The sequence below is a fragment of the Mustelus asterias genome, chromosome 1 (genome assembly GCF_964213995.1).
Source record: "Mustelus asterias chromosome 1, sMusAst1.hap1.1, whole genome shotgun sequence".
Lineage (NCBI taxonomy): Eukaryota > Metazoa > Chordata > Chondrichthyes > Carcharhiniformes > Triakidae > Mustelus > Mustelus asterias.
In genome coordinates, this window is record NC_135801.1 from 84,579,998 (window position 1) to 84,607,319 (window position 27,322).

A 27,322-nucleotide genomic window follows, 5' to 3' on the forward strand; every position below is an offset into this window, starting at 1 on the left:
AACCTACGTGCGTGCAGATATATGGTATCTTCATTATTTACTACATAGCGAGGCAACATTGATAAAGTGCACTTGATGATTAAAATGGTTATATATGAAATGAGGCAGTCTAGTAATTCATATCATAAATTGTTGATCAGCTTGCAAAATAACTGAACAAACAAGCGTGCAAGACACAGTTATCCAGGTTCAGATCACAAGGGGGTGATATTACAGCCCTGGATGGTTAGATGTTGGGGAGACTATGGCCAATCCCAAGGGGGTGACATTACAGCCCGGGATGGTTAAATGTTGGGGAGACTCGGGTCACTCTGGGTGGTTAGATGTTGGGGAACTCTGGTCATTCTGTGGGATTAGTTGTTGGGGGGACTCTGGCCAGTCTGGGTGGTTAGATGTTGGGGGGATTCTGGGTGGTTAGACATTGGGGAGACTCTGGGTGGTTAGATGTTGGGGAGACTCTGGGTGGTTAGGTGTTGGGGAGACTCTGGTCACTCTGGGTGGTTAGATATTGGGGAGACTCTGGGTGGTTAGATGTTGGGGAGACTCTGGGTGGTTAGATGTTGGGGAGACTCTGGGTGGTTAGATGTTGGGGAGACTCTGGGTGGTTAGATGTTGGGGAGACTCTGGGTGGTTAGATGTTGGGGAGACTCTGGGTGGTTAGATGTTGGCGGGATTTTGGGTGGTTGGATGTTGGGGAGACTCTGCATGGTTCGATGTTGGGGAAACTCTGGATGGTTAGATGTTGGGGAGACTCTAGTCACTCTGGGTGGTTAGATATTGAGGAGACTCTGGGTAGATGTTGAGGGGTCTCTGGGTGATCAGATGTTGGGGGACTCTGGGTGGTTAGATGTTGGGGGGACTCTGGGTGGTCAGATGTTGGGGTGACTCTGGTCACTCTTGTCGTTAGGTGTTGGGGGGACTCTGGTCATTCTATGTGGTTAGGTGTTGGGGGTCTCTGGTCACTCTGGGTGGTTAGGTGTTGGGGAGACTCTGGGTGGTTAGATGTTGGGGGGACCCTGTGTAGTTAGATGTTGGGGGGACCACAGGGTGCTTAGATGTTGGGGGAACTCTGGGTGCTTAGATGTTGGGGGGACTCTGGGTGGTTAGATGTAGGGGAGACTCTCGCCACTCTGGATGGTTAGATGTTGGGGGGACTCTGGGTGGTTAGATGTTGGGAAGACTCTGGATGGTTAGATGTTGGGGAGACTCTGGGTGGTTAGATGTTGGGGAGTCTCTGGGTGGTTAGATGTTGGGGAGACTCTGGGTGGTTCGATGTTTGGCAGACTCTGGCTGGTTAGATTTCGGGAGCCTCTGGTCACTCTGGGTGGTTAGATGTTGGGCAAAGACTGGGTGGTTAGATGTTGGGGAGACTCTGGTCACTCTGGGTGGTTAGATGTTGGGGGGTCTCTGGTCACTCTAGCCGCTTAGATGTTGGGGGGGTCTCTGGTCACTCAGGGTAGTTAGATGTTGGTGGGTCTCTGGTCACTTTGGGCGGTCAGATGTTGGGGTTCTCTGGTCACTCAGGGTGGTTAGATGTTGGGGGCATCCCTGGTCACTCTGGGTGGTTAGATGTTGGGGGGTCTCTGGGAGGTTAGATGTTGGGGGGTCTCTGGTCACTCCGGGTGGTTAGATGTTGGGGGTCTCTGGTCACTCTGGGTGGGTAGATGTTGGGGGGGCCTCTGGTCACTCTAGGTGCTTAGATGTTGTGGGCTCTCTGGACACTCTGGGTGGTTAGATGTTGGGGAGTCTCTGGTCACTCTGGGTGGTTAGATGTTCGGGGCGTCCCTGGTCACTATGGATGGTTAGATGTTGTGGGCTCTCTGGTCACTCAGGGTGGTCAGATGTTGGGGTTCTCTGGTCACTCAGGGTGGTTAGATGTTGGGGGGACTCTGGGAGGTTAGATGTTGGGGAGTCTCTGGTCACTCTGGGTGGTTAGATGTTCGGGAGCGTCCCTGGTCACTATGGATGGTTAGATGTTGTGGGCTCTCTGGTCACTCAGGGTGGTCAGATGTTGGGGTTCTCTGGTCACTCAGGGTGGTTAGATGTTGGGGGGACTCTGGGAGGTTAGATGTTGGGGGGTCTCTGGTCACTCCGGGTGGTTAGATGTTGGGGGTCTCTGGTCACTCTGGGTGGTTAGGTGTTGGGGGTCTCTGGTTACTCTGAGTGGTTAGATGTTGGGGTCTCTGGTCACTCTGGGTGGTTAGATGTTGGGGGGTCTCTGGTCACTCTGGGTGGTTAGATGTTGGGGGGTCGATGGTCACTCAGGGTGGTTAGATGTTGGGGGGGTCTCTGGTCACTCTGGGTGGTTAGATGTTGGGGGGGGTCTCTGTCACTCTGGGTGGTTAGATGTTGGGGGGTCTCTGGTCACTCTGGGTGGTTAGGTGTTGGGGGGGTCGCTGGTCACTCTGGGTAATTTGGTGTTGGGGGGTCTCTGGTCACTCTGGGTGGTTAGATGTTGGGGAGACTCTGGGTGGTTAGATGTTGGGGAGACTCTGGGTGGTTAGATGTTGGCGGGATTTTGGGTGGTTGGATGTTGGGGAGAATCTGCATGGTTCGATGTTGGGGAAACTCTGGATGGTTAGATGTTGGGGAGACTCTAGTCACTCTGGGTGGTTAGATGTTGAGGAGACTCTGGGTGGTTAGATGTTGGGGGGATCCTGGGTAGATATTGAGGGGACTCTGGTGATCAGATGTTGGGGGGACTCTGGATGGTTAGATTTTGGGGAGACTCTAGTCACTCTGGGTGGTTAGATGTTGGGGGGACTCTGGGTGGTTAGATGTTGTGGAGATTCTGGATGGTTAGATGTTGTGGAGATTCTGGATGGTTAGATGTTGGGGAGACTCTGGGTGGTTAGATGTTGGCGGGATTTTGGGTGGTTGGAAGTTGGGGGGACTCTGCATGGTTCGATGTTGGGGAATCTCTGGATGGTTAGATGTTGGGGAGACTCTGGTCACTCTGGGTGGTTAGATGTTGGGCAAACTCTGGGTGGTTAGGTGTTGGGGAGACTCTAGTCACTCTGGGTGGTTAGATGTTGAGGAGACTCTGGGTGGTTAGATGTTGGGGGGATCCTGGGTAGATATTGAGGGGACTCTGGTGATCAGATGTTCGGGGGCGTCCCTGGTCACTATGGATGGTTAGATGTTGTGGGCTCTCTGGTCACTCAGGGTGGTCAGATGTTGGGGTTCTCTGGTCACTCAGGGTGGTTAGATGTTGGGGGGACTCTGGGAGGTTAGATGTTGGGGAGTCTCTGGTCACTCTGGGTGGTTAGATGTTCGGGGGCGTCCCTGGTCACTATGGATGGTTAGATGTTGTGGGCTCTCTGGTCACTCAGGGTGGTCAGATGTTGGGGTTCTCTGGTCACTCAGGGTGGTTAGATGTTGGGGGGACTCTGGGAGGTTAGATGTTGGGGGGTCTCTGGGTGGTTAGATGTTGTGGAGATTCTGGATGGTTAGATGTTGTGGAGATTCTGGATGGTTAGATGTTGGGGAGACTCTGGGTGGTTAGATGTTGGCGGGATTTTGGGTGGTTGGAAGTTGGGGGGACTCTGCATGGTTCGATGTTGGGGAATCTCTGGATGGTTAGATGTTGGGGAGACTCTGGTCACTCTGGGTGGTTAGATGTTGGGCAAACTCTGAGTGGTTAGGTGTTGGGGAGACTCTGGTCACTCTGAGTGGTTAGATTTTGGGGAGACTCTGGGTGGTTAGATGTTGGGGGTCTCTGGTCACTATGGGTGGTTAGATGTTGGGGGGACTCTGGTCACTATGGGTGGTTACGTGTTGGGGGGACTCTGGGTGGTTAGATGTTGGGGGACTCTGATCACTCTCGTTGGTCACTCTGGGTGGTTAGGTGTTGGGGGTCTCTGGTCATTCTGGGTGGTTAGATGTTGGGGGTCTCTGGTCACTCTGGGTGGTTAGATGTTGGGGAGTCTTTGGTCACTCTGGGTGGTTAGATGTTGCGTGGTCTCTGGTCACTCTGGGTGGTTAGATGTTGGGGGTCTCTGGTCACTCTCGGTGCTTAGATGTTGGGGGGTCTCTGGACACTGTGGGTGGTTAGATGTTGGGGGGTCTCTGGTCACTCAGGGTGGTTAGATGTTGGGGAGACTCTGGTCATTCTGTGGGGTTAGTTGTTGGGGGGACTCTGGCCAGTCTGAGTGGTTAGATGTTGGGGGGATTCTGGGTGGCTAGATATTGGGGAGACTTTGGGTGGTTAATGTTGGGGAGACTCTGGGTGGTTAGATGTTGGGGAGACTCTGGGTGGTTAGATGTTGGGGAGACTCTGGGTGGTTAGATGTTGGGGAGACTCTGGGTGGTTAGATGTTTGGGAGCCTCTGGTCACTCTGAGTGGTTACATGTTGGGGAGACTCTGGGTGGTTAGATGTTGGGGGTCTCTGGTCACTCTGGGTGGTTAGATGTTGGGGGGTCTCTGGTCACTCTGGGTGGTTAGATGTTGAGGCGTCTCTGGTCACTCTGGGTGGCTAGATGTTGGGGGCGTCTCTGGTCACTCTGGGTGGTTAGATGTTGGGGGTCTCTGGTCACTCTGGGCGGTCAGATGTTGGGGCTCTCTGGTCACTCTGGGCGGGTAGATGTTGGGGGTCTCTGGTCACTTTGGGTGGTTAGATGTTGCGGTGTCTCTGGTCACTCTGGGTGGTTAGGTGTTGGGGGGGTCTCTGGTCACTGTGGGTGGTTCGATGTTGGGGGTCTCTGGTCACTCTGGGTGGTTAGATGTTGGGGAGTCTCTGGTCACTCTGGGTGGTTAGATGTTGGGGGGTCTCTGGTCACTCTGGGTGTTTAGATGTTGGGGGTCTCTGGTCACTCTGGGTGGTTAGATGTTGGGGTTCTCTGGTCACTCTGGGAGGTTAGGTGTTGGAGGGTCTCTGGTCACTCTGGGTGGTTAGATGTTGGGGTTCTCTGGTCACTCTGGGTGGTTAGATGTTGGGGGGGTCTCTGGTCACTCTGGGTGGTTAGATGTTGGTGGGTCTCTGGTCACTCTGGGTGGTTAGATGTTGGGGGGGTCTCTGGTCACTCTGGGTGGTTAGATGTTGGGGGGGGTCTCTGGTCACTCTGGGTGGTTAGATGTTGGGGGGGTCTCTGGTCACTCTGGGTGGTTAGATGTTGGGGGGGTCTCTGGTCACTCTGGGTGGTTTGATGTTGGGGGGGTCTCTGGTCACTCTGGGTGGTTTGATGTTGGGGGGTCTCTGGTCACTCTGGGTGGTTAGATGTTGGGGGGTCTCTGGTCACTCTGGGTGGTTAGATGTTGGGGGGTCTCTGGTCACTCTGGGTGGTTAGATGTTGGGGGGTCTCTGGTCACTCTCACCCCTCCCGTTGCGTTCCATCTGAGGAACGTTTCATTGTTTGGAACCTTGCCCCTGGTTCGGAGTCTGCGCACTGGCTGCTGATCCGCCCCATCCCCCGCCCTGAGTCCCGGAGAGAGTGAGTGACTGAGTGAGTGAGGCCGAGCCGGGCGGACTGAGCACTGGGCGCCCAGGACAACCACACAAAGAGTTGAGCCAGGCCCGGCGGCGCGGGCCCTCGTGCGATTGGGCGGCTCGCGGTCACGCGGCGGCCGGACTCCCCCCTCCCCCCCGTCCTGCGCCCACCGCCATTTTGTAGCCAAGGAGGAGCAGCAGCCGCCGCGGTGCCAGCTTGGCCGGGTGGTTCCAGGCAGCAGCATCTTTCTAGGTCCGCGTGTCCCACCCGCCGCCCTTCCCCTCCCAACAGCCCGCCGGGGGAAGAGGAACCCGATGGACCCTCAGTACGGTTACAACCCGCCGTCCGCTGGTCTGATGGAGCAGAGCATGGCGGCGCCCGAGGAGTTCCCCGAAGGAGCCAAAATCAACGCCAGCAAAAACGAGGAGGACGAGGGGTGAGTGCGCAGGAGACGGTGCCAACTTCTCCTCACCGTGAAGACAAAGAGCGGTTAGCTCCCGGCCTGGAGGGAGGCTTTCCCCCCGGGGCGCGAGCTCCGGATACCGGACCCGGAGCGCGTGTGAGCGTCAAGCTCCGCCCACTCCGGCTTACTGTGAACAGCACTGAGCCACTCTGGCATTGCCCAGTCTGGGTTACTGAGTGTGAACAGCACTGAGTCACCCTGGCATTGCCCAGTCTGGGTTACTGAGTGTGAACAGCACTGAGCCACCCTGGCATTGCCCAGTCTGGGTTACTGAGTGTGAACAGCACTGAGTCACCCTGGCATTGCCCAGTCTGGGTTACTGAGTGTGAACAGCACTGAGTCACCCTGGCATTGCCCAGTCTGGGTTACTGAGTGTGAACAGCACTGAGTCACCCTGGCATTGCCCAGTCTGGGTTACTGAGTGTGAACAGCACTGAGTCACCCTGGCATTGCCCAGTCCGCGTTACTGTGAATGCACTGAGCCACCCTGGCATTGCCCAGTCTGGCTTACTGAGTGTGAACAGCACTGAGTCACCCTGGCATTGCCCAGTCCGCGTTACTGTGAATGCACTGAGCCACCCTGGCATTGCCCAGTCTGGGTTACTGAGTGTGAACAGCACTGAGTCACCCTGGCATTGCCCAGTCTGGGTTACTGAGTGTGAACAGCACTGAGTCACCCTGGCATTGCCCAGTCCGCGTTACTGTGAATGCACTGAGCCACCCTGGCATTGCCCAGTCTGGCTTACTGAGTGTGAACAGCACTGAGTCACCCTGGCATTGCCCAGTCTGGGTTACTGAGTGTGAACAGCACTGAGTCACCCTGGCATTGCCCAGTCCGCGTTACTGTGAATGCACTGAGCCACCCTGGCATTGCCCAGTCTGGGTTACTGAGTGTGAACAGCACTGAGCCACCCTGGCATTGCCCAGTCTGGGTTACTGAGTGTGAACAGCACTGAGTCACCCTGGCGTTGCCCAGTCTGGGTTACTGTGAATGCACTGAGCCACCCTGGCATTGCCCAGTCTGGCTTACTGAGTGTGAACAGCACTGAGTCACCCTGGCATTGCCCAGTCTGGGTTACTGAGTGTGAACAGCACTGAGTCACCCTGGCATTGCCCAGTCCGCGTTACTGTGAATGCACTGAGCCACCCTGGCATTGCCCAGTCTGGGTTACTGAGTGTGAACAGCACTGAGCCACCCTGGCATTGCCCAGTCTGGGTTACTGAGTGTGAACAGCACTGAGTCACCCTGGCGTTGCCCAGTCTGGGTTACTGTATGTGGACTGCACTGAGTCACCCTGGCGTTGCCCAGTCTGGGTTACTGTATGTGGACTGCACTGAGTCACCCTGGCGTTGCCCAGTCTGGGTTACTGTGTGTGGACTGCACTGAGCTCCCCTGGCATTGCCCAGTCTGGGTTACTGTGTGTGAACAGCGCTGAACCACCCTGGCATTGCCCACCTGGGTTACTGTGTGTGAACAGCACTGAACCACCCTAGCATTGCACATCCCAGTTTATTCTCTGCTTTACTGTTTGTGTGTGTTCCCTGTTTTACTGTGTGTGTGAATAGCACTGAGCATTGCCCAACCACCCTAGCTCTTCCAGTATACCTGTTTAAACTCCCTGTTATTCTGGGTTTTCCCTTTCTCTTTGTTTTTGTTTGGTTCGGTAACGTGGCACAATGACTTGATTCCAGGCTGTGTGTGTGTGTGTTTGTGACCTAGTTTCAGCATTTCTGTCTCTCTCTCCCTCTACTTCTCCATCTCAACCTGCAGTCAGGTTTACCCATTAGTTTTTTTCACCCTCCCTCTTTCTGATGCTGCAAGAAGAATATCAAAAAGCCAATGTGGCTTCGAAAGTTCATTATACAAGATCAGGTGCACCTATTTAATTAAAAAAAATATTGCAAATGCTCAGCGGGTCAGGCAACATCTGGGCAGGGAAAAACAATTAACGTTCCAGATCTGTGGCCTTTCATCAGAATTGGGAATAGATAGAAATGTAATAGGTTTTGGGGAAGGGGGAGAAGAACAAAAGGGAAATTGTGGTAAGGTGGAGGGCAAGGGAGATTGAATGACAAGATTGAATGGTGCAAGTTGAAAGGAAGTGTTAATGGAACAAGTAAAGAAGCAATCTATATGTCTAGAGGAGGTGTAGGTATAGGATAGCTGCCGCAAACTAAAGGAAGTGGAGAGAAATCTAGCAGAGACAAAACAATATGGGCGCAGTGGTTGTGATCTAAAGTTGTTGAAATCATTGGTAAAAGGCTGTAAAGTGCCCACTCGAAAGATGAGGTGCTGTTCGTCAAGTTTACATTGAACTTCACTGGAATGGATGGGAACTAATTGGGCCTCCGTTCAAAGAAAATGCAGTGAGCTCTGAGACTGTCTTGGTGGGTGGGAGGACAGGAAAGAGGCAATTGGGGCTAAGAAACACATACATTTTAAAGTGAAGGAAGCCATCCAAAAAGTCACTGGTGTAAGTGGCAAGAGACTGGACAAGGGAAGAATAAAATAGAACTGAGATGGGCTAAAATCAGTTCATTGGGACAGGAACGTGCTGAAACGATGGGTCTACTCGGGCAGTCTATGATGAATTATTACACTGTATTGATGCATTTAAGTTGGCTGTAAAAAAAGCTCCATCCTCAATACTTAATTTTAGGGAAAATGTTTGGCAGCAAAACCCAACAGATATATTGCGTTTTGTAATGAAATATTAATATTTGCATTTAAAATGGAAAAAAATATGCATCCAAAGGACATGGTAACAACCTATCCACAAGATATTACTACCTGTTGAAATACCATGGACAACTTGTTTTGAACTTTTATTACGTATTGCTATTTTAAACATTATAAACAGTACATTACAATATACCAGAATTGACAGGATCACTTTATAAATATTATTCTTCACAGAAAAATGTTCATTGGGGGTCTTAGCTGGGATACAAGCAAGAAGGATTTGACAGATTACTTGTCCAGGTTCGGTGAAGTAGTGGATTGTACCATAAAGATGGATGCAGTGACAGGGCGGTCAAGAGGATTTGGTTTTGTACTATTCAGAGAACCTGCAAGCGTGGACAGGGTAAATCAACTCTCAATGTCATTACAAATTACATCAAAATATGTGTATACTCTTGCACGTGTGTCTTTGGATAAAAGTTGTTTTGAGAAATGTTAACAATAGCTTGTTACAAATTGGTATCAACTATTTAAAAATGTAAATATCCAATTGTGACATTCAGAAACACAAGCATAACAAAGCTGTGGAACTTTGTTTTCCTCCTTTGGTTCCAATGTTTCGTGAAATCAGTAGTTTATTTTCATTAAGTGTTTTGGTGGCCTAGTTCAGATGTGCTACTAGTCTGTTATTTGATTCAAACACTTGTATATGTAACCTCAATAATGTTAATCCATTCTGTGGGGGGGGGGGGGGGGGAGCTTATCTGTTTCCTGGGGTTAGTCCATAATGATGGGGGATGTTCATGGACAACTTTACATATTAGAACTCACTTTATAATGAGATTTTAGTGGTGGCTATGCAAGAATTATCTTGCAGAAAGCTGTCTCTGGATATTCATTTGGATAATGCTACTTCAAATGAGTTCCACAATGCAGTGATTTATACCTAAATTCTTTCCATTATATGCATTATGAATTATAGATTACTTGTGAGAATTTTGTACAAAACCCAATCCATTTTTGAAGATTTTGTTGTCAGCAGGGAATGATACCAAGAAGCGTGCAGTTTGTGTTCTTGTGGCACTGACCTCTGCTTTTCACCCCAGGTCATGACTCTAATTGGCAGGAAGCTAGGTGAGTAAAGAGCGGATGTGATCATTTTAAGTACACAAATGTGCTTTTTGTTATTGATCCCCGCTGGGAAAAATATATTGGATTGAGGTAGGAACTTCTCCTGTGCATCTAAATTAGACCTTTGCTGCAGAAGTTTGTATATCTTTATGGTACCAGAAATTGAATTAAACAAGGGGGTTATTTTGGTGGCTTTCTGATGTGATTGGATACAATTTTAACTAAGTGTGAATTTACCAGCAAGTATAATTTGGTCAAGAGCTAGTAAAATGTAAAATTTCAAAGCAGCCTTGATTATTATAGAAATGCTTTTGGAGCCAGGAGGAGTAGCACAGGCAGTATTTCTGCTTGTGTTGCTGTAGAGAAGTGAGCACTGAACTCAGAACTGGGACTTAAACAGAATGGTTGAACTTCAGAGGTCACAAATTCATTTTCCCCCCCTCTACTTCTTACTTTGTTATCGCAAATACGAGTAAATGTTCTCTGAAAGTTTTTAAATAAGGTTCAGAGTCGGTTATTATTTTGATATTGCACAAGTATGTATTGTCTCTGAAAATTGTAGTTTTAGTGCAGAAACTGTTCTTAAATTCTTGTAGGTCTTGGAACTGAAGGAGCACAAGCTGGATGGAAGGCTGATTGACCCTAAAAGAGCAAAGGCAATAAAAGGCAAAGAACCAGCTAAGAAAGTTTTTGTTGGTGGCCTAAGTCCTGATGTACCAGAAGAAATGGTTAAGGACTATTTTGGAGCGTACGGAGAGGCAAGTTATACTTCATAACCTCAGTGGCAGAAAGATTTTGATGTAAACAGCCACCATTAGCTCTAAATATAGCTAATTTCTATTTTTATGACCTGCCATAAACCTACACTAACTTAGAGAGACACTACTTTGCTGACATTCACAGATATACTACGCTTCTTTGCACGTGTATTAATGCATTGGGAAGATAATTACCCAAGTTTTTATATATAAATGTTGAAGCTTTACTCAAAAATCAGGGCAGCAAGTAAAAGTAATATGGATAAGAAATACATGCTCTGCATAGGACTATTATATTACAGATCTATTCTGTTTTGTATGAGTAATGTTACTGGCCTGCATTAAAAAATTGCCAGTAGGTCAGCATTTAAAAACAGCACATACATACTGTTCCATTTAAGTTTGAAAGCATAATTCAAAAGGATACCCAATATTATTGTGGAGTTGGGAGGAAATGGTCCCCAATAAAGTCACAGTTAAAATTATTTGATCATTCAACTATTTTGAGCACTAAATTACCACCTTATGGTGCTTAATTAGAACTTTCGTATTAGCAAAAACATAAAATATTTGGTAGATTATAGTTCTTTTAAATAGTGATATGAGCAAGACAGCACAAAAATTATACCTGAACTGTTTTTTTGTAGATCGAAGGCATCGAACTTCCGATTGACAACAAGACGAATGAACGGAGAGGTTTTTGCTTCATCACGTTTAAGGAGGAAGAACCAGTAAAAAGGCTATTAGAAAACAAGTATCACAACATAGGATCTAGCAAGGTACGTCTAGTAAAGTTGTCAATACAATTCAAGATTTAGCGCGTTTGGGGATAGAAGTTTTTTTTTCCAATTAATGTCCTGCATTTATAGAGAGCAATGGATTTTGAGACATGAGACAAAATGTTAGAAGAGTGCCCAAAAATTGGTCAGAGATTTATTTTAAGGAGGGTGTTGGGAAAGATAGGAAGATGAAAAGAAAAAGGGCTTTAGACAGGAAGTTGCAGAGGTTGTGGTGGCTAGATGCACAGCTGCCAATAGTAGAGTGAAGGGAACAGGATGTGCAACATAATCTAGAGTCAGGAACTGACCTCTTTATTTTTTCATGGGATGTGAGTGTCACTGACAAAGCCAGCATTTATTGCCCATCCCTAAATTGGCCTGGAATTGAGTAGCTTGCTAGACCATTGCAGAGGGTAGCTAAGAGTCAACCACATTGCTGTGGATCTGGAGTCATGTGTCGGTGAGACTGGGTAGGGATGGCAGATTTCCTTCCTTAAAAAACATTAGTGAACCAGGTAGCTTTTATGGCAGAAGTCATCACTACTGAGACGCATTAATTGAATTTAAATTCCACAAATTGGTGAGGCGAATTTGAACTCATGTGCCCAGAACATTAATCTGGGCCTCTGGATTATTAGGATTTTATAACTTCACCACTATCTCTGCTAAAGTTTGGGTGAACACTGGAGGAGGTTAGAAAAATGAGGATGGATGAGACAGTGGGAGGATTTAAATACAGGGTGATTATTTTAAGTAGTTAAAGGGGAAATGGAGTCTTTAGTGTAAATAAGACTCCTTTTGTTAGCTTTCTTACAAAATGGGTAAGCAAGAAGGAATCAATGCTGGATCTAATAATGGGAAAAGAACCATTGCAAATGAGGAAAATATCTAGACAATAACAATCACAACAAAACAAGGTTTAAGCTCAACATTGGGAAGGACATCAGATAAGATAAAGACCAAAGTAATAGATTGGAAAAAAGCCGATCTTAAAAGAATAAGAATGGCACTCGGGAAATAAACCGGAAAATAATATTGACAGAATAAAAAAGGCAAAAATATGATCATTAAAGGATGAACACAGTAAACCCACACGTAATGGCAGCATAGTCTCCTGGTAAATAACTAGGCTAACAAATGACATTCAAGGAAATCCAAAAAAACTATTTAAGATAGAACTAGGAAAGACCAAACCTATAAAAAAATAAAATCCTGGGTCTGAGTGAATTGTGTATATTAAAAGAAGCTAGGAAAGAGATGACCGGGGCACTATTACACGTATTTCAAAAAATGATTAGGAAAAAGTGCCTGGAGGATAGATAGGTGAACACATGGTATTCATTATTTAAGACAGGCTATAGAACAAGTCCAGGAACGTATAGATCAGTTAGCTTAACACTGATGGTATATAATTGGAAAACAACGAGAAATTGAAATTAAAGAATAGTCAGTACCTGAACAAAATGCTGTTCAAACAAAAATGTTGTGCTTGATCAACCTTACTGAATTCTTGAAGTAAAAGTGAGAGTAGATGGGATAAAACAGTAGATGATCTTCAAAAGGCCTTCAGTAGAGTACCTCATAGTGAGCCTATTGCTAAGAAGTGGGACAGGCAGCACAAAGGATGGCCAGTTGGCTTAAAACAGTGGAGGCTAGAGGTAGTTCCTCAGCCTGACAAAGGTAGAAAGTGGTGTTCTGTAGAGATCAGTGCTAAAACCAATTTCCGCTGTTGACAAAGAATTTGGACTTGGAAATCAGAAATCAAATTTCAAAATTTGGAATAACATCAAATTAAGAGGTATAGTCAACACTGACAAATTACAAGATGATAAACTTGCAGAATGGGAGTGTAATTAACAAATTAATGTCAATATAGATCAGTGTGAGGTCATTGAGGTGGTGCATTTTGCCAGCAGGAATGTGGAAGTCATCTTTTTAGAAAATAAGTATAAATTGGTTAGAGGAGCAAAGAGAGCTAGGGGATATACATATAAACATCAATTTTGTAAGGCCATATAAATTGTAAACTGTCGGCAGTACCAGGGTGCAGGGTGCTGCAGCAACGGAGAAATCAAAGAGAAATGTAGTAGTAATTGGGGATAGTGTAGTTAAGGGCATAGACACTGTTCTCTGTGACCAGGATAAGGAATACCGTAGGTTGTGTTGCCTGCCTGGTGCTCGGGTCCAGGATGTATCATCTGGGCTGCAGAGGAATTTGGAGTGGGAGGGTGAAAATCCAGTTGTCGTGGTCCATGTCGTGCCAATGACATGGACAAAACAGGAACTAAGGATCTGCAGAGGGAGTACGAAGAGCGAGGGAACAAATTGAAAAGCAGAACCAACAAGGTGGTAATCTCTGGATTACTACCTGAGCCACGTGCGAATTGGCGCAGGGTTAATAGGATTAAGGAGACGAATGCGTGGCTCAAGGATTGGTGTGGGAGGAATGGGTTCGAATTCATGGGGCATTGGCACCAGTATTTGGGCAGATGGGACCTGTATAGATGGGATGGTCTCCGTTTGAACCGTGCTGGGACCAGAGTCCTAGCGAATCGTATCACTAGGGCTGTAGATTGGGCTTTAAACTAATTTATGGGGGGGGGAGGGTGCAGAGGTAAGAGGAATTACGAAATCAATGGTAGAGGAGAGGGAGCGAGTGCAAGTGAATGAGGGCATTCAAGTAGTTAAAGGAGTAGAGGGCAAGGGAGAGGTTGATAGCGTTTCATCAAATCGGGTCCAGATAAAAGCTGGAATAAAGACACTTTGCCTGAATGCACGAAGCATTCGGAACAAAGTTAAGGAGTTGATGGTGCAAATCAGCACAAATGGGTATGATCTAGTGGCCATTACAGAAACGTGGCTGCAGGGAGACCAGGACTGGGAGATGAATATCCAGGGGTATCAGGCATTTAGGAAGAATAGACAGGAAGGAAAAGGTGGTGGGGTAGCTCTGTTAATAAAAGATATCAGGGTAGTAGTGAGGGATGACATAGGCTCTAAGGAACAAAACGTGGAATCGTTATGGGTAGAGATAAGGAATAGTAAGGGGAGAAAGACACTAATAGGTGTGGTCTATAGGCCCCCAAATAATAACTTTGAGGTGGGGAGGGCTATAAACAAGCAAATAATAGATGCGTGCAAAAACGGAACGGCAATAATCATGGGAGACTTCAACCTGCATATTGATTGGCTGACTCAAGTTGGAAGGGGTGGGATGGAGGAAGAGTTCTTAGAATGCTGTTGGGATAGTTACCTTGAACAGTATGTTACAGAACCGACGAGGGAACGGGTTATCTTAGATCTGGTAATGTGTAACGAGGTAGGTAGAATTAAGGATGTTCTTGTGAAGGACCCTCTTGGGTCAAGTGATCACAATATGGTCGAATTTCTGATACAAATGGAAGAGGAGAAAGTAGGGTCCCATACCAGTGTCCTCTGTTTGAACAGAGGGAAGTATAATAGGATGAGGGCTGAATTGGCTAAGGTGGACTGGGAGAGCAGACTGGTAGGTAGGACAGCTGAGGAACAGTGGAGGATTTTTAAGGAGATCCTTTTCAGTACTCAGCAACAATATATTCCGGTGATAAAGAAGGACTGTAAGAAAAGGGATAACCAGCTGTGGATAACGAAGGAAATTAAGGAGAGTATTAAATTAAAGACCGATGCGTACAGAGTGGCCAAAAATAGTGGAGAATCGGAAGATTGGGAAAACTTTAAGAAACAACAAAGAACGACTAAGAAAGCGATAAAGAAAGGAAAGATAGGTTATGAAGCTAGGCTAGCTCAAAATATAAAAAATGATAGTAAGGAATAGAGTGGCAAGAGTGAATGTTGGACCCTTGGAGGACGAGAGGGGGGATTTAATAGTGGGAAATAAGGAAATGGCTGAAACTTTAAATAAGTTTTTTGTGTCGGTCTTCATGGTGGAAGACACAGTTTACCGAATATTAACGATAGAGGGTTGGTAGGAGGAGAGGTACTCAATACAATTAATGTTACCAAGGAGGCAGTGCTTGGTAGACTAACGGGACTGAAGGTGGACAAGTCCCCGGGCCCGGATGGAATGCATCCCAGGGTACTGAAAGAAATGTCAGAGGTAATAGCGGATGCGTTAGTGGTTATTTATCAAAATTCACTGGACTCTGGGGGTAGTGCCGGCGGTTTGGAAAACGGCTAATGTTACGCCACTGTTTAAAAAAAGAAATAGACACAAGGCGGGTAACTACAGGCCGGTTAGCTTAATGTCTGTAGTTGGGAAAATGCTGGAATCCATCATTAAAGAAGAAATAGCAGGCCATCTGGATAAGAATGGTTCGATTAAGCAGACGCAGCATGGATTCACGAGGGGAAAGTCATGCTTGACGAACTTGTTGGATTTTTATGAAGATGTGACTAGTGCGGTTGATGGAGGGGAACCGGTGGATGCGGTGTTTTTGGATTTCCAAAAGGCGTTTGATAAGGTGCCTCACAAAAGGTTGCTGAAGAAGATTGGGTCACACGGAGTTGGGGGTAGGGTGTTAGCGTGGATTGAGGATTGGCTATCCGACAGGAAGCAGAGAGTCAGAATAAATGGGTGCTTTTCTGGTTGGCAGATGGTAACTAGTGGCGTGCCGCAGGGATCGGTACTGGGGCCTCAACTATTTACCATTTATATAGACGATCTGGAGGAGGGGACTGAGTGTAGGGTAACAAAGTTTGCAGACGACACAAAGATAAGTGGAAAAGTGAATTGTGTGGAGGGCATAGAAGGTCTGCAGAGAGATTTGGACAGGCTGAGTGAGTGGGCGAGGATCTGGCAGATGGAGTATAACATTGACAAATGCGAGGTTATTCACTTTGGAGGAAATAATAGCAAATTGGATTATTATCTAAATGGAAAACAATTACAACATGCTACTGTGCAAAGGGACCTGGGGGTCCTTGTGCATGAGATGCAAAAACCCAGTCTGCAGGTGCAACAGGTGATCAAGAAGGCAAATGGGATGTTGGCCTATATCGCAAGGGGGATAGAATATAAAAGCAGAGATGTCTTGCTGCATCTGTACAGGGCATTGGTGAGGCCGCAGCTGGAATACTGTGTGCAGTATTGGTCCCCTTATTTGCGGAAGGATATATTGGCCTTGGAGGGAGTGCAGAGAAGGTTCACCAGGTTGATACCAGAGATGAGGGGTGTTGATTATGAGGAGAGACTGAGCAGATTGGGTTTGTACTCGTTGGAATTAGAAGGCTGAGGGGGGATCTTATAGAGACCTATAAGATAATGAAGGGGCTGGATAGGGTAGAGATGGAGAGATTCTTTCCACTTAGAAAGGAAGCTAGAACTAGAGGGCACAGCCTCAAAATAAAGGGGGGTCAGTTTAAATCATAGAAACCCTACAGTGCAGAAGGAGGCCATTCGGCCCATTTAGGACAGAGGCTCTGTTTAGGACAGAGTTGAGGAGGAACTTCTTCTCTGAGGGTGGTGAATCTCTGGAATTCTCTGCCCATTGAAATGGTGGAGGCTACCTCGTTGAATATGTTTAAATCACGGATAGATGGATTCCTGATCGGTAAGGGAACTAGGGGTTATAGGGATCAGGCAGGTAAGTGGAACTCATAGAAATCATAGAAATCCTACAGTACAGAAAGAGGCCATTCGGCCCATCGAGTCTGCACCGACCACAATCCCACCCAGGGCCTACCCCCATATCCCTACATATTTTACCCGTTAATCCCTCTAATCTACGCATCCCAGGACACTAAGGGGCAATTTTAGCATGGCCAATCAACCTAACCCGCACATCTTTGGACTGTGAGAGGAAACCGGAGCACCCGGAGAAAACCCACGCAGACACAAGGAGAATGTGCAAACTCCACACAGACAGTGACCCAAGCCGGGAATTGAACCCAGGTCCCTGGAGCTGTGAAGCAGCAGTGCTAACCACTGTGCTACCGTGCCGCCCCTGATCCACTTCAGATCATCCATGATCTTATTGAATGGCGGGGCAGGCTCGAAGGGCTAGATGGCCTACTCCTGCTCCTATTTCTTATGTTCCTATGTAAACAAAACACGGACTCTTTTCTACCGGGATAGAATCTTAAAAACTGAAGTTATGTCGGACCGTGGCGGACTGTACATAGATCTTGACTCTTGTTTAAAAAAGAACATGCAGGTGGTAAAGAGGGCAAATGGTATGTTGGCCTTCACGGTGAGAGGATTTGAGTACAGGAGCAGGATGTCTTGCTCCAATTATACATGGCCTAGGTGAGACCACACCTGGAATATTGTGTGCAGTTTTGGTCACCTTATCTGAGGAAGGATGTTCTTGCTTTAGAGGGAGTGTAGCGAAGGTTTACCAGATAGATTCCTGGGATTGGGGGACTGATGTACGAGGAGAGATTGAGTGGATTAAGATTATGTTTCATTGGAGTTCAGAGAAATGAACACTATAATGATTTCCTTGGGTATGTATGCTGATCCTTTGACTATAATAGTCCTGCATTTTATTTGTTGGTGCTGTTCTATAGTGGCTGGATAGATCATCATCTACATTTGCATCTGTTTTAACTTCATCTATAACTGTTGGCACCTCCAGCATTCAGTAACACCCTTATCATGTCTGTTAATGTTTCCTAACTTCTTTAGAGGTTTTGGGATAAACTCTAGCTTTCCTTGGTGGTTTGTACTGAGCTCACTGAGCATGTAAAAGCTTTCCATTTCATTAATTCTATTTGGATAATTTATATTTTGGCGAGTACGTTGCTTGCTATCTTGCTGTGAATACTTGAGTTAAATCATACTGTCTTATTAGCCATCTTCTGTTTGCAAACATTTATGATCCTTCCCATTTCTCAAGCTGCCCTTTTACAGAGAATTGAGAGATTTATTTTCTGTGCTACAATGAGTTGTCAGGTTTCTGCTTCTCTAATCACCTGTTTAACTTGTGTCTGTGTATTCCTATACTTATCTCAGTTGACTCTATCTCCTTTGCAAATGCAGGATTTCTGGAGTTTTTTTCCTGCTTCATTTGTCTTTAATTTCTAAATTAATTTAGGATCTCACCTGTTTAGTCCACACTTGCTGATTATAATTGTTTCTTATGCAAGCTCAGCATCTTGACTTTAGTGATGCTCAGATCATCATCTACTCCAGTGTTGGACAAAACCCTTAAATAATTTGCCTAAACAGTTCTTTCATTATACTGTAGCTGACTCCTGGTCCTTGCTGTTTTTGAATCCCATGAAATGTAAGACTTGATCCATTATGTTGGCACTGCGCCTGTGGCTTTTCCCATATGTTGTCTGGGTCACTGAACAGTAACCAAATCAAGATCTGCTCATGGCTTCCCTGACACTAAATCCGAAATGCAAACTATTTGGGTATACCCAATTTATATTTGGTTGGTTAAAATTGTTCATCAAAATAACTTTCCTGTTACCATGTATCCTTCTAAATTTCAATCTCTAAATCTAGATCATAAAGCAAATAGTTATCATTTCTGGATCTGTGGTGTGAACTAAATGTTTTGTCTTTTTTGCATTAAACATACTTCTTAGTTAATTTTGTAATTCTTAACATCCCACAGCATCCATCATCATTAATCTACTAGTTGTCTCTGCATAGATACACCATCTTCCTTCCTATTTTCTGATCCCACTATATAAATGTATGCTATGTTCATTGCCATCAGGCATGTTTCTGGCATTGCTGCTACATCATAGTTCCCCACAGTGCCCAATTTTAACATTTTATTCCTAATGCTTTGTGTTTCTGTGTATACACCTGGTTCCAATGAGCCTCCCTGTTCTGCGTCTGGTTCCGGTATGCCTGAGTTAAAGACTAAAATTTCAGCAGCAGATTGCCAGCGAGTTATTTCCATCCTCAGTTTTCTTGGTGAACTCCCCTTCTTTCACAAACAAGTATATTAGAGAGTATCATTTTGCATCCATTATCTCTGAGGTAGTTCTTACATGTATGACTTCCAGGACTTCTATATTCTTTCCATGTTGTTTTATCCAATGGACTCCTAACACTGGGTCTTTGTATTCTCTTCTAACCTTTCATACATGCTACTCCAACTGCAGATAGGCAATGCTATTCTAAAGATATTATCAGTACAGTGCATTCCACTTTCCTGAAGAGCTCTGACTAATTTGCTTTTCGATCTGCAGATTTATACGAGGTATATTTTCTTTTTGCTACCTCCTAAAACTTTGGGGGCGATTCTCTGGCCCTGTGCATCCAGATGCAAATTGGGAGAGGGGCTATATTAAAATCTTAATTTAGTTATGCAATTTCAGGTTTTAGCTGGCTCCCAGTATTCCCTGGTGCAACAAGAAGTTGGCAGAAATCACCACTGGTCTCCACAAGCAGACACCATGGGGTTTCGCACAATTTGGGAGGGGGTGAGTGGAACCTGTGGTGTTGTCCTTTAAACAAGGTGCTCCAATCTCTGAGGAGCTAGACTGTAGGTCCCACACATCTCTTTGCCAGCGAGAGTCTCCTCAAGCTCAAAAGAAATGACTGAAGTGTATGGGTGGATTGTGATGTGTATCATACCATTCCTACCGGAGACAACATTAGAATTTTTTTGGGAGAATTGCGCCCATTTTTCCATTAGCATTTATGATGTTGCCTGGTATCTGTATTTGGAATCTGAATATCTTGACAGGTTTCCTTGCCTTTCCTGCTACTTATGACATTCAGCTGTCTAATATCCAATTTCCTACGTTTTCTTGTGATTTGTTTCTCTTTCTTGGCACCCTAGTTGTAGTGGTAGTCTTTGGTTCTGATTCCTGATGCCTTACTTCTGAGGTCAACTTCCAGCTCAGCCATTCCAGCTGTTGCCACGCTGATGATCAAAAAATTGGTTGTTTTAAGGATCCAATCTGCTTACAGCTGTATATTCGGATAGCTTTGTGCAATTTTTGAGAGGTTTGCAGTGCTCTCTGTCCTGAGTTTTCATGAAATTTGTATCTGTCCTCTTGTCGTGATTTTCCTCCAGGAACTAGTCCTGCTATTTCATTCCTCTGCTATGTTGGCAGTGGAATTCTTGTGCAACTTTGCATTAAGCAAAAAGTCGTTTGGAGAAATGATATTAAAGTTCTTTTTCATTTTTTCTCTCCTCTTGAAGTAATTGACTGGGATCCAAATGATCAGTTTTCAAGCACAGTCTAGATTCTGTCTGTTGGCAAGCTTTTTGATTCTAGATGGCATCATGTATGAAACCAGTTCAGTTTTGAATTCTTGTCGAGATTTGTCTAGAGAACTGCAGCGAGAAACTGCCACCTCAGCAGAGACTGCGAATTGATTTGGGACATCTGTATTCTGTAAATATGTTTGTCTCCATTTACAGTTGTGCTGCAGGTTGACAGTCCTGTAGATCTTCTTCCAGCATTGTTGGAAGTGATGTTTTTCAGTAAGTTGTTGAACCTGTGGTCCGGTGCTGCATATAAGCTTTGACAACTTGGCCTAGAAACCCAAGACAGTCAGTCATTTTTGCATTTAGAATTCTTGTGTTGCCTTGCCTTGGGTTTATTTTCTGGACCTGGTGATTTGCCAGCAACTTGAGGTGCAAATGACTGGCTTCTGAGACTGTAGAGTATTGATCCATATGTTTCTAAGCTTTTAAGAAAGTGAATATTTCTTGAAAATTATTAACCATCAGAGATCTTTTTATTAATCTACTCGGGTGAGATTGGTGAGTAAGTATTGTCATAGGTCTATTGAGGGGTATTGTCATAGTGAGCCTGTTAATTCATCACAGCACTAACAAAGGCCCGAAATCAATGAGAAGCTATGATCCATCAGCAACAGCAGAGCTGCATCCCACCACAACCTGTAATGAGGTTTTAGTTCTCAGATGTCAGCCCTGACTGAGCACTCATGCCACTTGAGTTAGGGAATTGACAGCTGAACACACAATCTAGACTGACACTGAGAGAGCACTGGTGTGTTGGAGTTGGTGTCTTTTGGGTGAGAAGCTAAACCAGAGCTTCCGCTGGCTCTGCAAGTTACTATCGCCATCCAAGCAGGAAGTGTCCTGGCCAAAGCCCATTGCCACCGATGTAATTTGGATATATTGTCTTCATGAATAGCCTGACACAAATGCAAGTTTGTAATTTCCTACCTCCCGCTGACTCTTATTGATGTCTTCCTGGTTGTTTTCTCCAGTTAGAAAACACAGAAGATAATACCATCCTGGGTACTTTTATAGGCCAAGAAGTCATTGCCATTTACCTAGCAGAGTGAAACTATCATCACCTGACTGGGGTGCACTTCTCGGCCTTTTGGTTAAGCCAAGCGTCAGATCAAGCCCCAGATCAGGTGCAATGCCATTTCTTGTCAGCTTGGATCTTATATGTCTCTCTTGTGGAGACCATGAATTGGATTCAATTTGAATTGGCTTTTGGAGCAAACAAGGCGATGAATTAAGGGCTCATCCAATCTGCTTTGCGCAGTGGTTTTGTAATAAGATTGGAGTTTTTTTTTAAATTAAAAATCTATTGCTCAGGGGAGATGTCACAGATGAGCCTGAACATCACCCTGTTTCCTCACGTGCAATAACACCAAGGTTAATTGTGGTGGCTCTTTTGCTGGCCCAGTTTGTTTATTAGCTAACTCATTACAGATATAGTCTATTTGTTGTGGCTGCTCACTGATTAGGCAGCAAAATGGGTGATTGGATGGATGTTGCAGTGAGTTAGATGCAGGAGTTTTCAGCACTGGGCCCTAGGTTGCAATCAAGTGTTCAGTTCTGTAGCTTCTTTATGTTTATGATGTATATCAATCTCTATATAATCCTAGAGGGCATGTGGAAATTTGCAGGTGATACCAATATAAAATTGTGTACACGCACAATTTTGGGGAGGTTAATTCTTTAGGAGACCAAAGGAAATTGCAAAAGGATCTTGATACCTTGAAGAAAATGGATTTAAAAAGCGACAGAATTTAATACCGATGTGAGGGGATGCATTCAACAGTAATTGTATTCTGAATAGAAGTTGGTTTGGTGTTATGGAAAAACAGCAACTTGCAATACAAGTTCACAGAGCACTGAAAGAAAATTATCAATCCTAAAGTGTTGCCTTTAGAGCGTCAATAGAACATTTAAAACTTCAGTAAAGTCTTATTAAAACTTAGTATTGTGTGCGAATTCACCTGACAGGAAGGATATTGAAGTTTTTAGAGGGGTTATCGTACAGATTCACTAGGATGCTGCCTGGTATGAGGAAACAAATATTAAAAGCTTGAAAAATTGTGGGAGGGGGACGTCTTCTTTCAACTGATAACAGATTATGGGATTATTAGAAGTATTTCCAATTGTACAGGAATAGGACAGGTTAAATCGAAGCAGGGTGGGTAAATAAAAGCAGACTGTTTCCAGTAGTTGAAGGACTATAGATATAGGATTAAATACAATAGGGTTTAGAACAAAGTACAGTTGAGGCAATTTGAACTCTTTGTACTTGTGGCAAGTGCTGATGCAAACAGATTGGGTTGAAAAGTTGGTTTCAGTGAGTTTCTATGTAGTAACTGTCACCCAGTCTTAACTATATTTAGTAAATAGTAATTTTTGTTTTCGCTGTTATACGTAATAGGTAAACAATAAGAAGCACACCATTTTTGTATTCTTCTGCATTCAACTGAACTGTTTTAGGAACATCTGCTTTTCAGATTATTTTAACCAAATACTTCTGTACTTTTAACAGTGTGAAATTAAAGTGGCACAACCCAAGGAGGTCTACAGGCAACAACAGCAACGAGGAGGCAGAGGTGGAGGTGGGTTTGGTGGAAGAGGTCGTGGTAGAGGGGGTAAGTTAATTTCCTGACGAGTGGGTTTTGAACATGAAATGGTTTCTTTACTGGAAAGTAAAGGAATGCATAGCTAGGTAATTATCGGTTTATCCGGTTAACCTTTTCCCACTTGTTCAATGGGGGATTCAGTCTGGTTCTGACTGTTGGGTGGGAAAGAGTTAAAATGCATGGTTCTGAAGAATGAAATCACATTACTTTGTTGAATGACGCAGTTGTGAAGAGGTATTTACCGTATATCTGTTAATCTATATAGGATTTTGTTTGCAACTTTTTAGTTAGTGGAAGAGTATGCTAAGAGGTGTTGCCTGTACACTAAACCCATCCTGCAAGGCCTGTTTACAAGGAATGGGAGAAATAAAAGGCCAGCACATTGAGATTTCCATCTTCCCACCTTGGTGTAAAAAGAGTAGTGATACCTCAGGTAATTGTAATGCCTATTAACCTGACTGACAGCAATGATTCTCCCAGTTTTTCTGTACACGATATGAGGTTGTCTCTGCTCTTTACTTATCTACATTATACTCTTATGATTTGGGGTTTTGGGTTAGTTGGGGATGAAAAATACTAAGTATAATTGTAGTTATCTTGAACCTGTATTGTATCCTAGTGGGGTTATTTTTGTGTAACATACAGTAAAATTACTTCAGGAGTAATGTATTGTAAAGCTCATTTTCAGAAAACTTCATTCTTTTAATAATTAGTCAAACAAGCATTTTCCACAACTGTCAAATTATAATTAAACTTTTATCGGTCACTCTGCAATTTTCAAATACATATACAGAAAGTATTACTGGAATTTAATTTTTTTTCTCATCTAGATATTTGTAGCTTATCCTTTGTATTTTCCTTAAATCTCAGCTCAGTATATAGTTAAGTAAATATTTGTGAGGCCCTTGTTCTGCTTTGGGGAATATCCTTTCATATCCAAACATTTTAGGATTGATAAATGACACATTACATGCACACAATTTCTCTTGTGCAGACTTTCCATTTCTTCATATATGGAAGGTTCCTACAAATTTTCTGGGATTTCGCATAGGATACATTGAGTACTGTGTTTGCAGGCTTCATCACGTGATGGTTTTAGGTCACAGGTTTCCTCTTGTAGACGTTCTGGGTTGTTCCGTGTCTTCGAACAAACTCCAAATTGTTTGTATTGCTATCTTTTCCTAGGACAAAATCAGAACTGGAACCAGGGATACAACAGCTACTGGAATCAAGGTTATAGTAGTTACAACAATGGCTATAGCAATCCAGGTTACAATGGCTATGGAGGTTATGATTACTCTGGGTATAACTACAACAACTACGGATATGCTCCAGAATATGATACCTACAATAGTAAGTTACAGCATTTGGCTAAATGGCTGGTAACAGTTTTTGTGAAGTGGTAAGATTTTGGAGACATGTTAATAAACTGTTGAAAGGCCTCCAAAATTATATTTATTTTCTGAAAGTGTTTTAACAAAGTAATTGAACATTTTGAACAACAAAACTTTTATGGGAGAGGTGTTAAAGCTTTGTAGCCCCTCTGATATCTCTTCTATTTCTTAGTGCTGTTGGTTAAGCACCATTTTAGCTTTGCTGTTTATTTAACTACCTGAAGTCTGCATGTTATTTCTGATGACGCCACATTGGTGTCCTTCAAGGTGCTTCATCTATAGATAGATTGAATTGGCCAGAAAACTTTTGGACCTAAACTTCTGTAAAGGATTAAGGTAGTGGAACCAGCTTGTTTTATGTTTGGAAGCTTTTTGTTATTACCCATGATAAGTGGAGTGTTTAGCCAGCTTTTGTCCAGGTAACAGCATTTCCATCTTGGAGAGGAGGAAAAACTAACATTACTCATATCTCCTCGTAGCAAATGTGCCTCCTGATGGTCAATCAAGGAGCGGCATTGATGGTCGTGGAGAAGTCTGCGGCCTGGACTGCCTCACCCTCTCTGCTGAAGGAGGCTGTTTAGAGGCAAGTGGCCAGGTGGGTAAAATTATAGGGGTGAAAGAAGAGAATAGGATACGCCGTAAATCAAAATGAGCTTTTACCCATTTTCTGCAACCTGCAGAAAATCAAACTTTGGTACTGAAATTCATATTTCTGTCCAGGTATATTACTAAGTTAGGCCAAAGATGTTATAATGATTTAAATTAGTAAATGGGCCACTTTGTTATGTTTTGTAATTTTGTGTATATGTAGATATACAAATTGCATGTTAAACTTGTAAAATCCAATCGCTTTGACAGGTCAGCAGAGCAGCTATGGAAAGGCATCTAGAGGTGCAGGCAGTCACCAGAATAACTACCAACCATACTAAAGAAAAATTGATATAGTTATTTCACTGCAGGTATGTAACAGATCTTGTTGCAGCTAATGGAGGAAAAAAGAACATTTAAATAATTTGTTTTTAATAATGTAAAATGTCAGATTTTGTAAAATAAATTTTGGTTTAAGTACTGAACATCAGGTATCCTTAGAGTTTTCACTTGAAGTGATTTGCAGCTTTTTATAACAGGAGGTGTTAAAAGGTCTGAGGGATTAACACTTTTTAACAAGTCTGTAAATTTAACAGGTAAAGTACTGCTAATGGGTGCAAATAAAGGACCCAGCAAGACGAAAGAAAAAGTTGCCTTCTAACTCTGACATTATACCTTGTTTGTACCCGCCAGCGGGAACTTCATTGCAGGACACGTGTCACCCTGACCACACGATTCTCTTGGGGCCGCGCATTGCGGACAGAACGTGAGGTGTGCTCGTGAAAATGCTGCCCTGTGGTATGGTCTCTTCAAACATCATGTATCAACGTTAAAGATAAACTGGAAAACTTCAGCCTTTGTCTTCAGTCATCTTTGCATATATATATATACATATATATATAACATTGGCTAAACATTTCTTACAGGCATATTTTAAATGTATAATGACTTACTGCATAATTAATTCAGTACTCTTTATTTGGTAACATCTTGTATTTCAGTTATGGATCTGCAGTGTGGTAATTTTTTTTATTTAAAAAGTTAAATGTTAATGCTGTTTTATTTTTCTTTGTAGCTCAGTAGTGAAAACTACAAATGATAACCAAACAACATCAAGCAAGCTGTAGTATATTTTGGTTTGACTGGGTTAAATGTGTCAGACTTGATAAAACCAGGTCTGATGTCATTAGATCTGCTGCAGTAAAATGCTTTCCAGTGCAGCACCTTGAAGTATTGGCCAGTGTGTGTTATAATCTTGTGTGAAAGTTTGTGAACTTCTTTCCTGTTCTAAAATGTTTTTATTCTCTCCTAGGTGGAGAAACGGAGGTATAAACATCAGTGTAGCAGAACAGCATGTCAAGAGGAAATGTTAAATCTGAAAGCATCTTTGTTTCCCTTTTGGGACTTTTTTTGTACCACATTAGATCTGAAATCAACATCTTTTGTGTCCCAAATGTATATAGCATCTAAACATTTTTTTTATGTTGTAGTTACTTTGCTTTGTACAACTTAAGCTCATTCCTTAACTTGTGTACTGTGATAGTATATAATAAAATTGCTACTAACTGGTGATGCAGCACTTGTTTGTTGGTGTACCCTGTTGTATGTGATACACTGCATCTGTTGCTGAAATAAAATTGGGTATGAATGCTCAAATGTTAATTGTGGTTTTCTATACAGCCATGTATTTATCTGATTGAATGTTGAGGAAAATAGGCTGTTGGTTTGCATTACAATATGAAATAGGGGTGCAGTGTGTCCTTCATTATAGATAAAAGTAAATACAGATTTCCTATTTAAATTTGGTTGCTCCGATCTTCATCTATTTAGCCTAATGCTTGTGAAAAAATCTTTAATTATGGGATTCTGTGCTGCAATTTAGTTGACATTATTTATGTGTTCTCTAAAATGCAAACATCGCCCAAATGTACAAGAGATCTGAAAGTTAGTTTATTGGGATAGGCTCACCCTCCTCTATCCTTTCCTTCTCTGCCACCCTCCTGGAGTACGTCCTAATTCCATTTCATAATTTGAAGCCCTTTGCAAGGGCTATCTTGGAGTTAAGTTTGTTGAAAAATGTGTTCTTATCTAAATTCATATAGTGAGTAAATGAGGGCTGCCAACTTCTCATCTGTTGAAATGTTTGCTTAGCAACCTCTTTGGAGCGTAATAAGACTAAAACTATGCTATATATATTCAAAATCAAGCTTTAAACTGTATAGCCAGTTATAGTGGATGTCATTTAATTTATGTCCAAACTTGAACTTAATTTCTGTTTTTGAAATAAACAACTTAGGTAGATTTGAATTTTAAA

At 43.8% G+C, this 27,322-nt stretch overlaps 1 protein-coding gene across 6 annotated transcripts; it reads left to right on the plus strand.

Moving 5' to 3' along the window:
- Positions 1–5,387: 5,387 nt before the first annotated feature.
- On the plus strand, positions 5,388–26,658 carry hnrnpdl (heterogeneous nuclear ribonucleoprotein D-like). Of its 6 annotated transcripts, none has more exons than XR_013498194.1 (9): positions 5,417–5,863; positions 8,808–8,976; positions 10,301–10,462; positions 11,110–11,241; positions 22,933–23,002; positions 24,212–24,379; positions 25,279–25,379; positions 25,702–25,806; positions 26,321–26,658. XR_013498194.1 is itself a non-coding variant. In XM_078214769.1 (8 exons), exons 1-7 carry the CDS (start codon positions 5,742–5,744, stop codon positions 25,347–25,349), a joined length of 894 nt encoding a protein of 297 aa, XP_078070895.1. In that variant the 5' UTR covers positions 5,388–5,741; the 3' UTR covers positions 25,350–25,379; positions 26,321–26,658. The 6 variants fall into 6 exon arrangements, 4 of the variants coding, with proteins under 4 accessions (XP_078070895.1, XP_078070918.1, XP_078070883.1 ...); XR_013498193.1 differs by having other exon boundaries at positions 5,419–5,863; positions 22,933–23,035; XM_078214769.1 differs by lacking the exon at positions 25,702–25,806 and having other exon boundaries at positions 5,388–5,863.
- Positions 26,659–27,322: the final 664 nt, after the last annotated feature.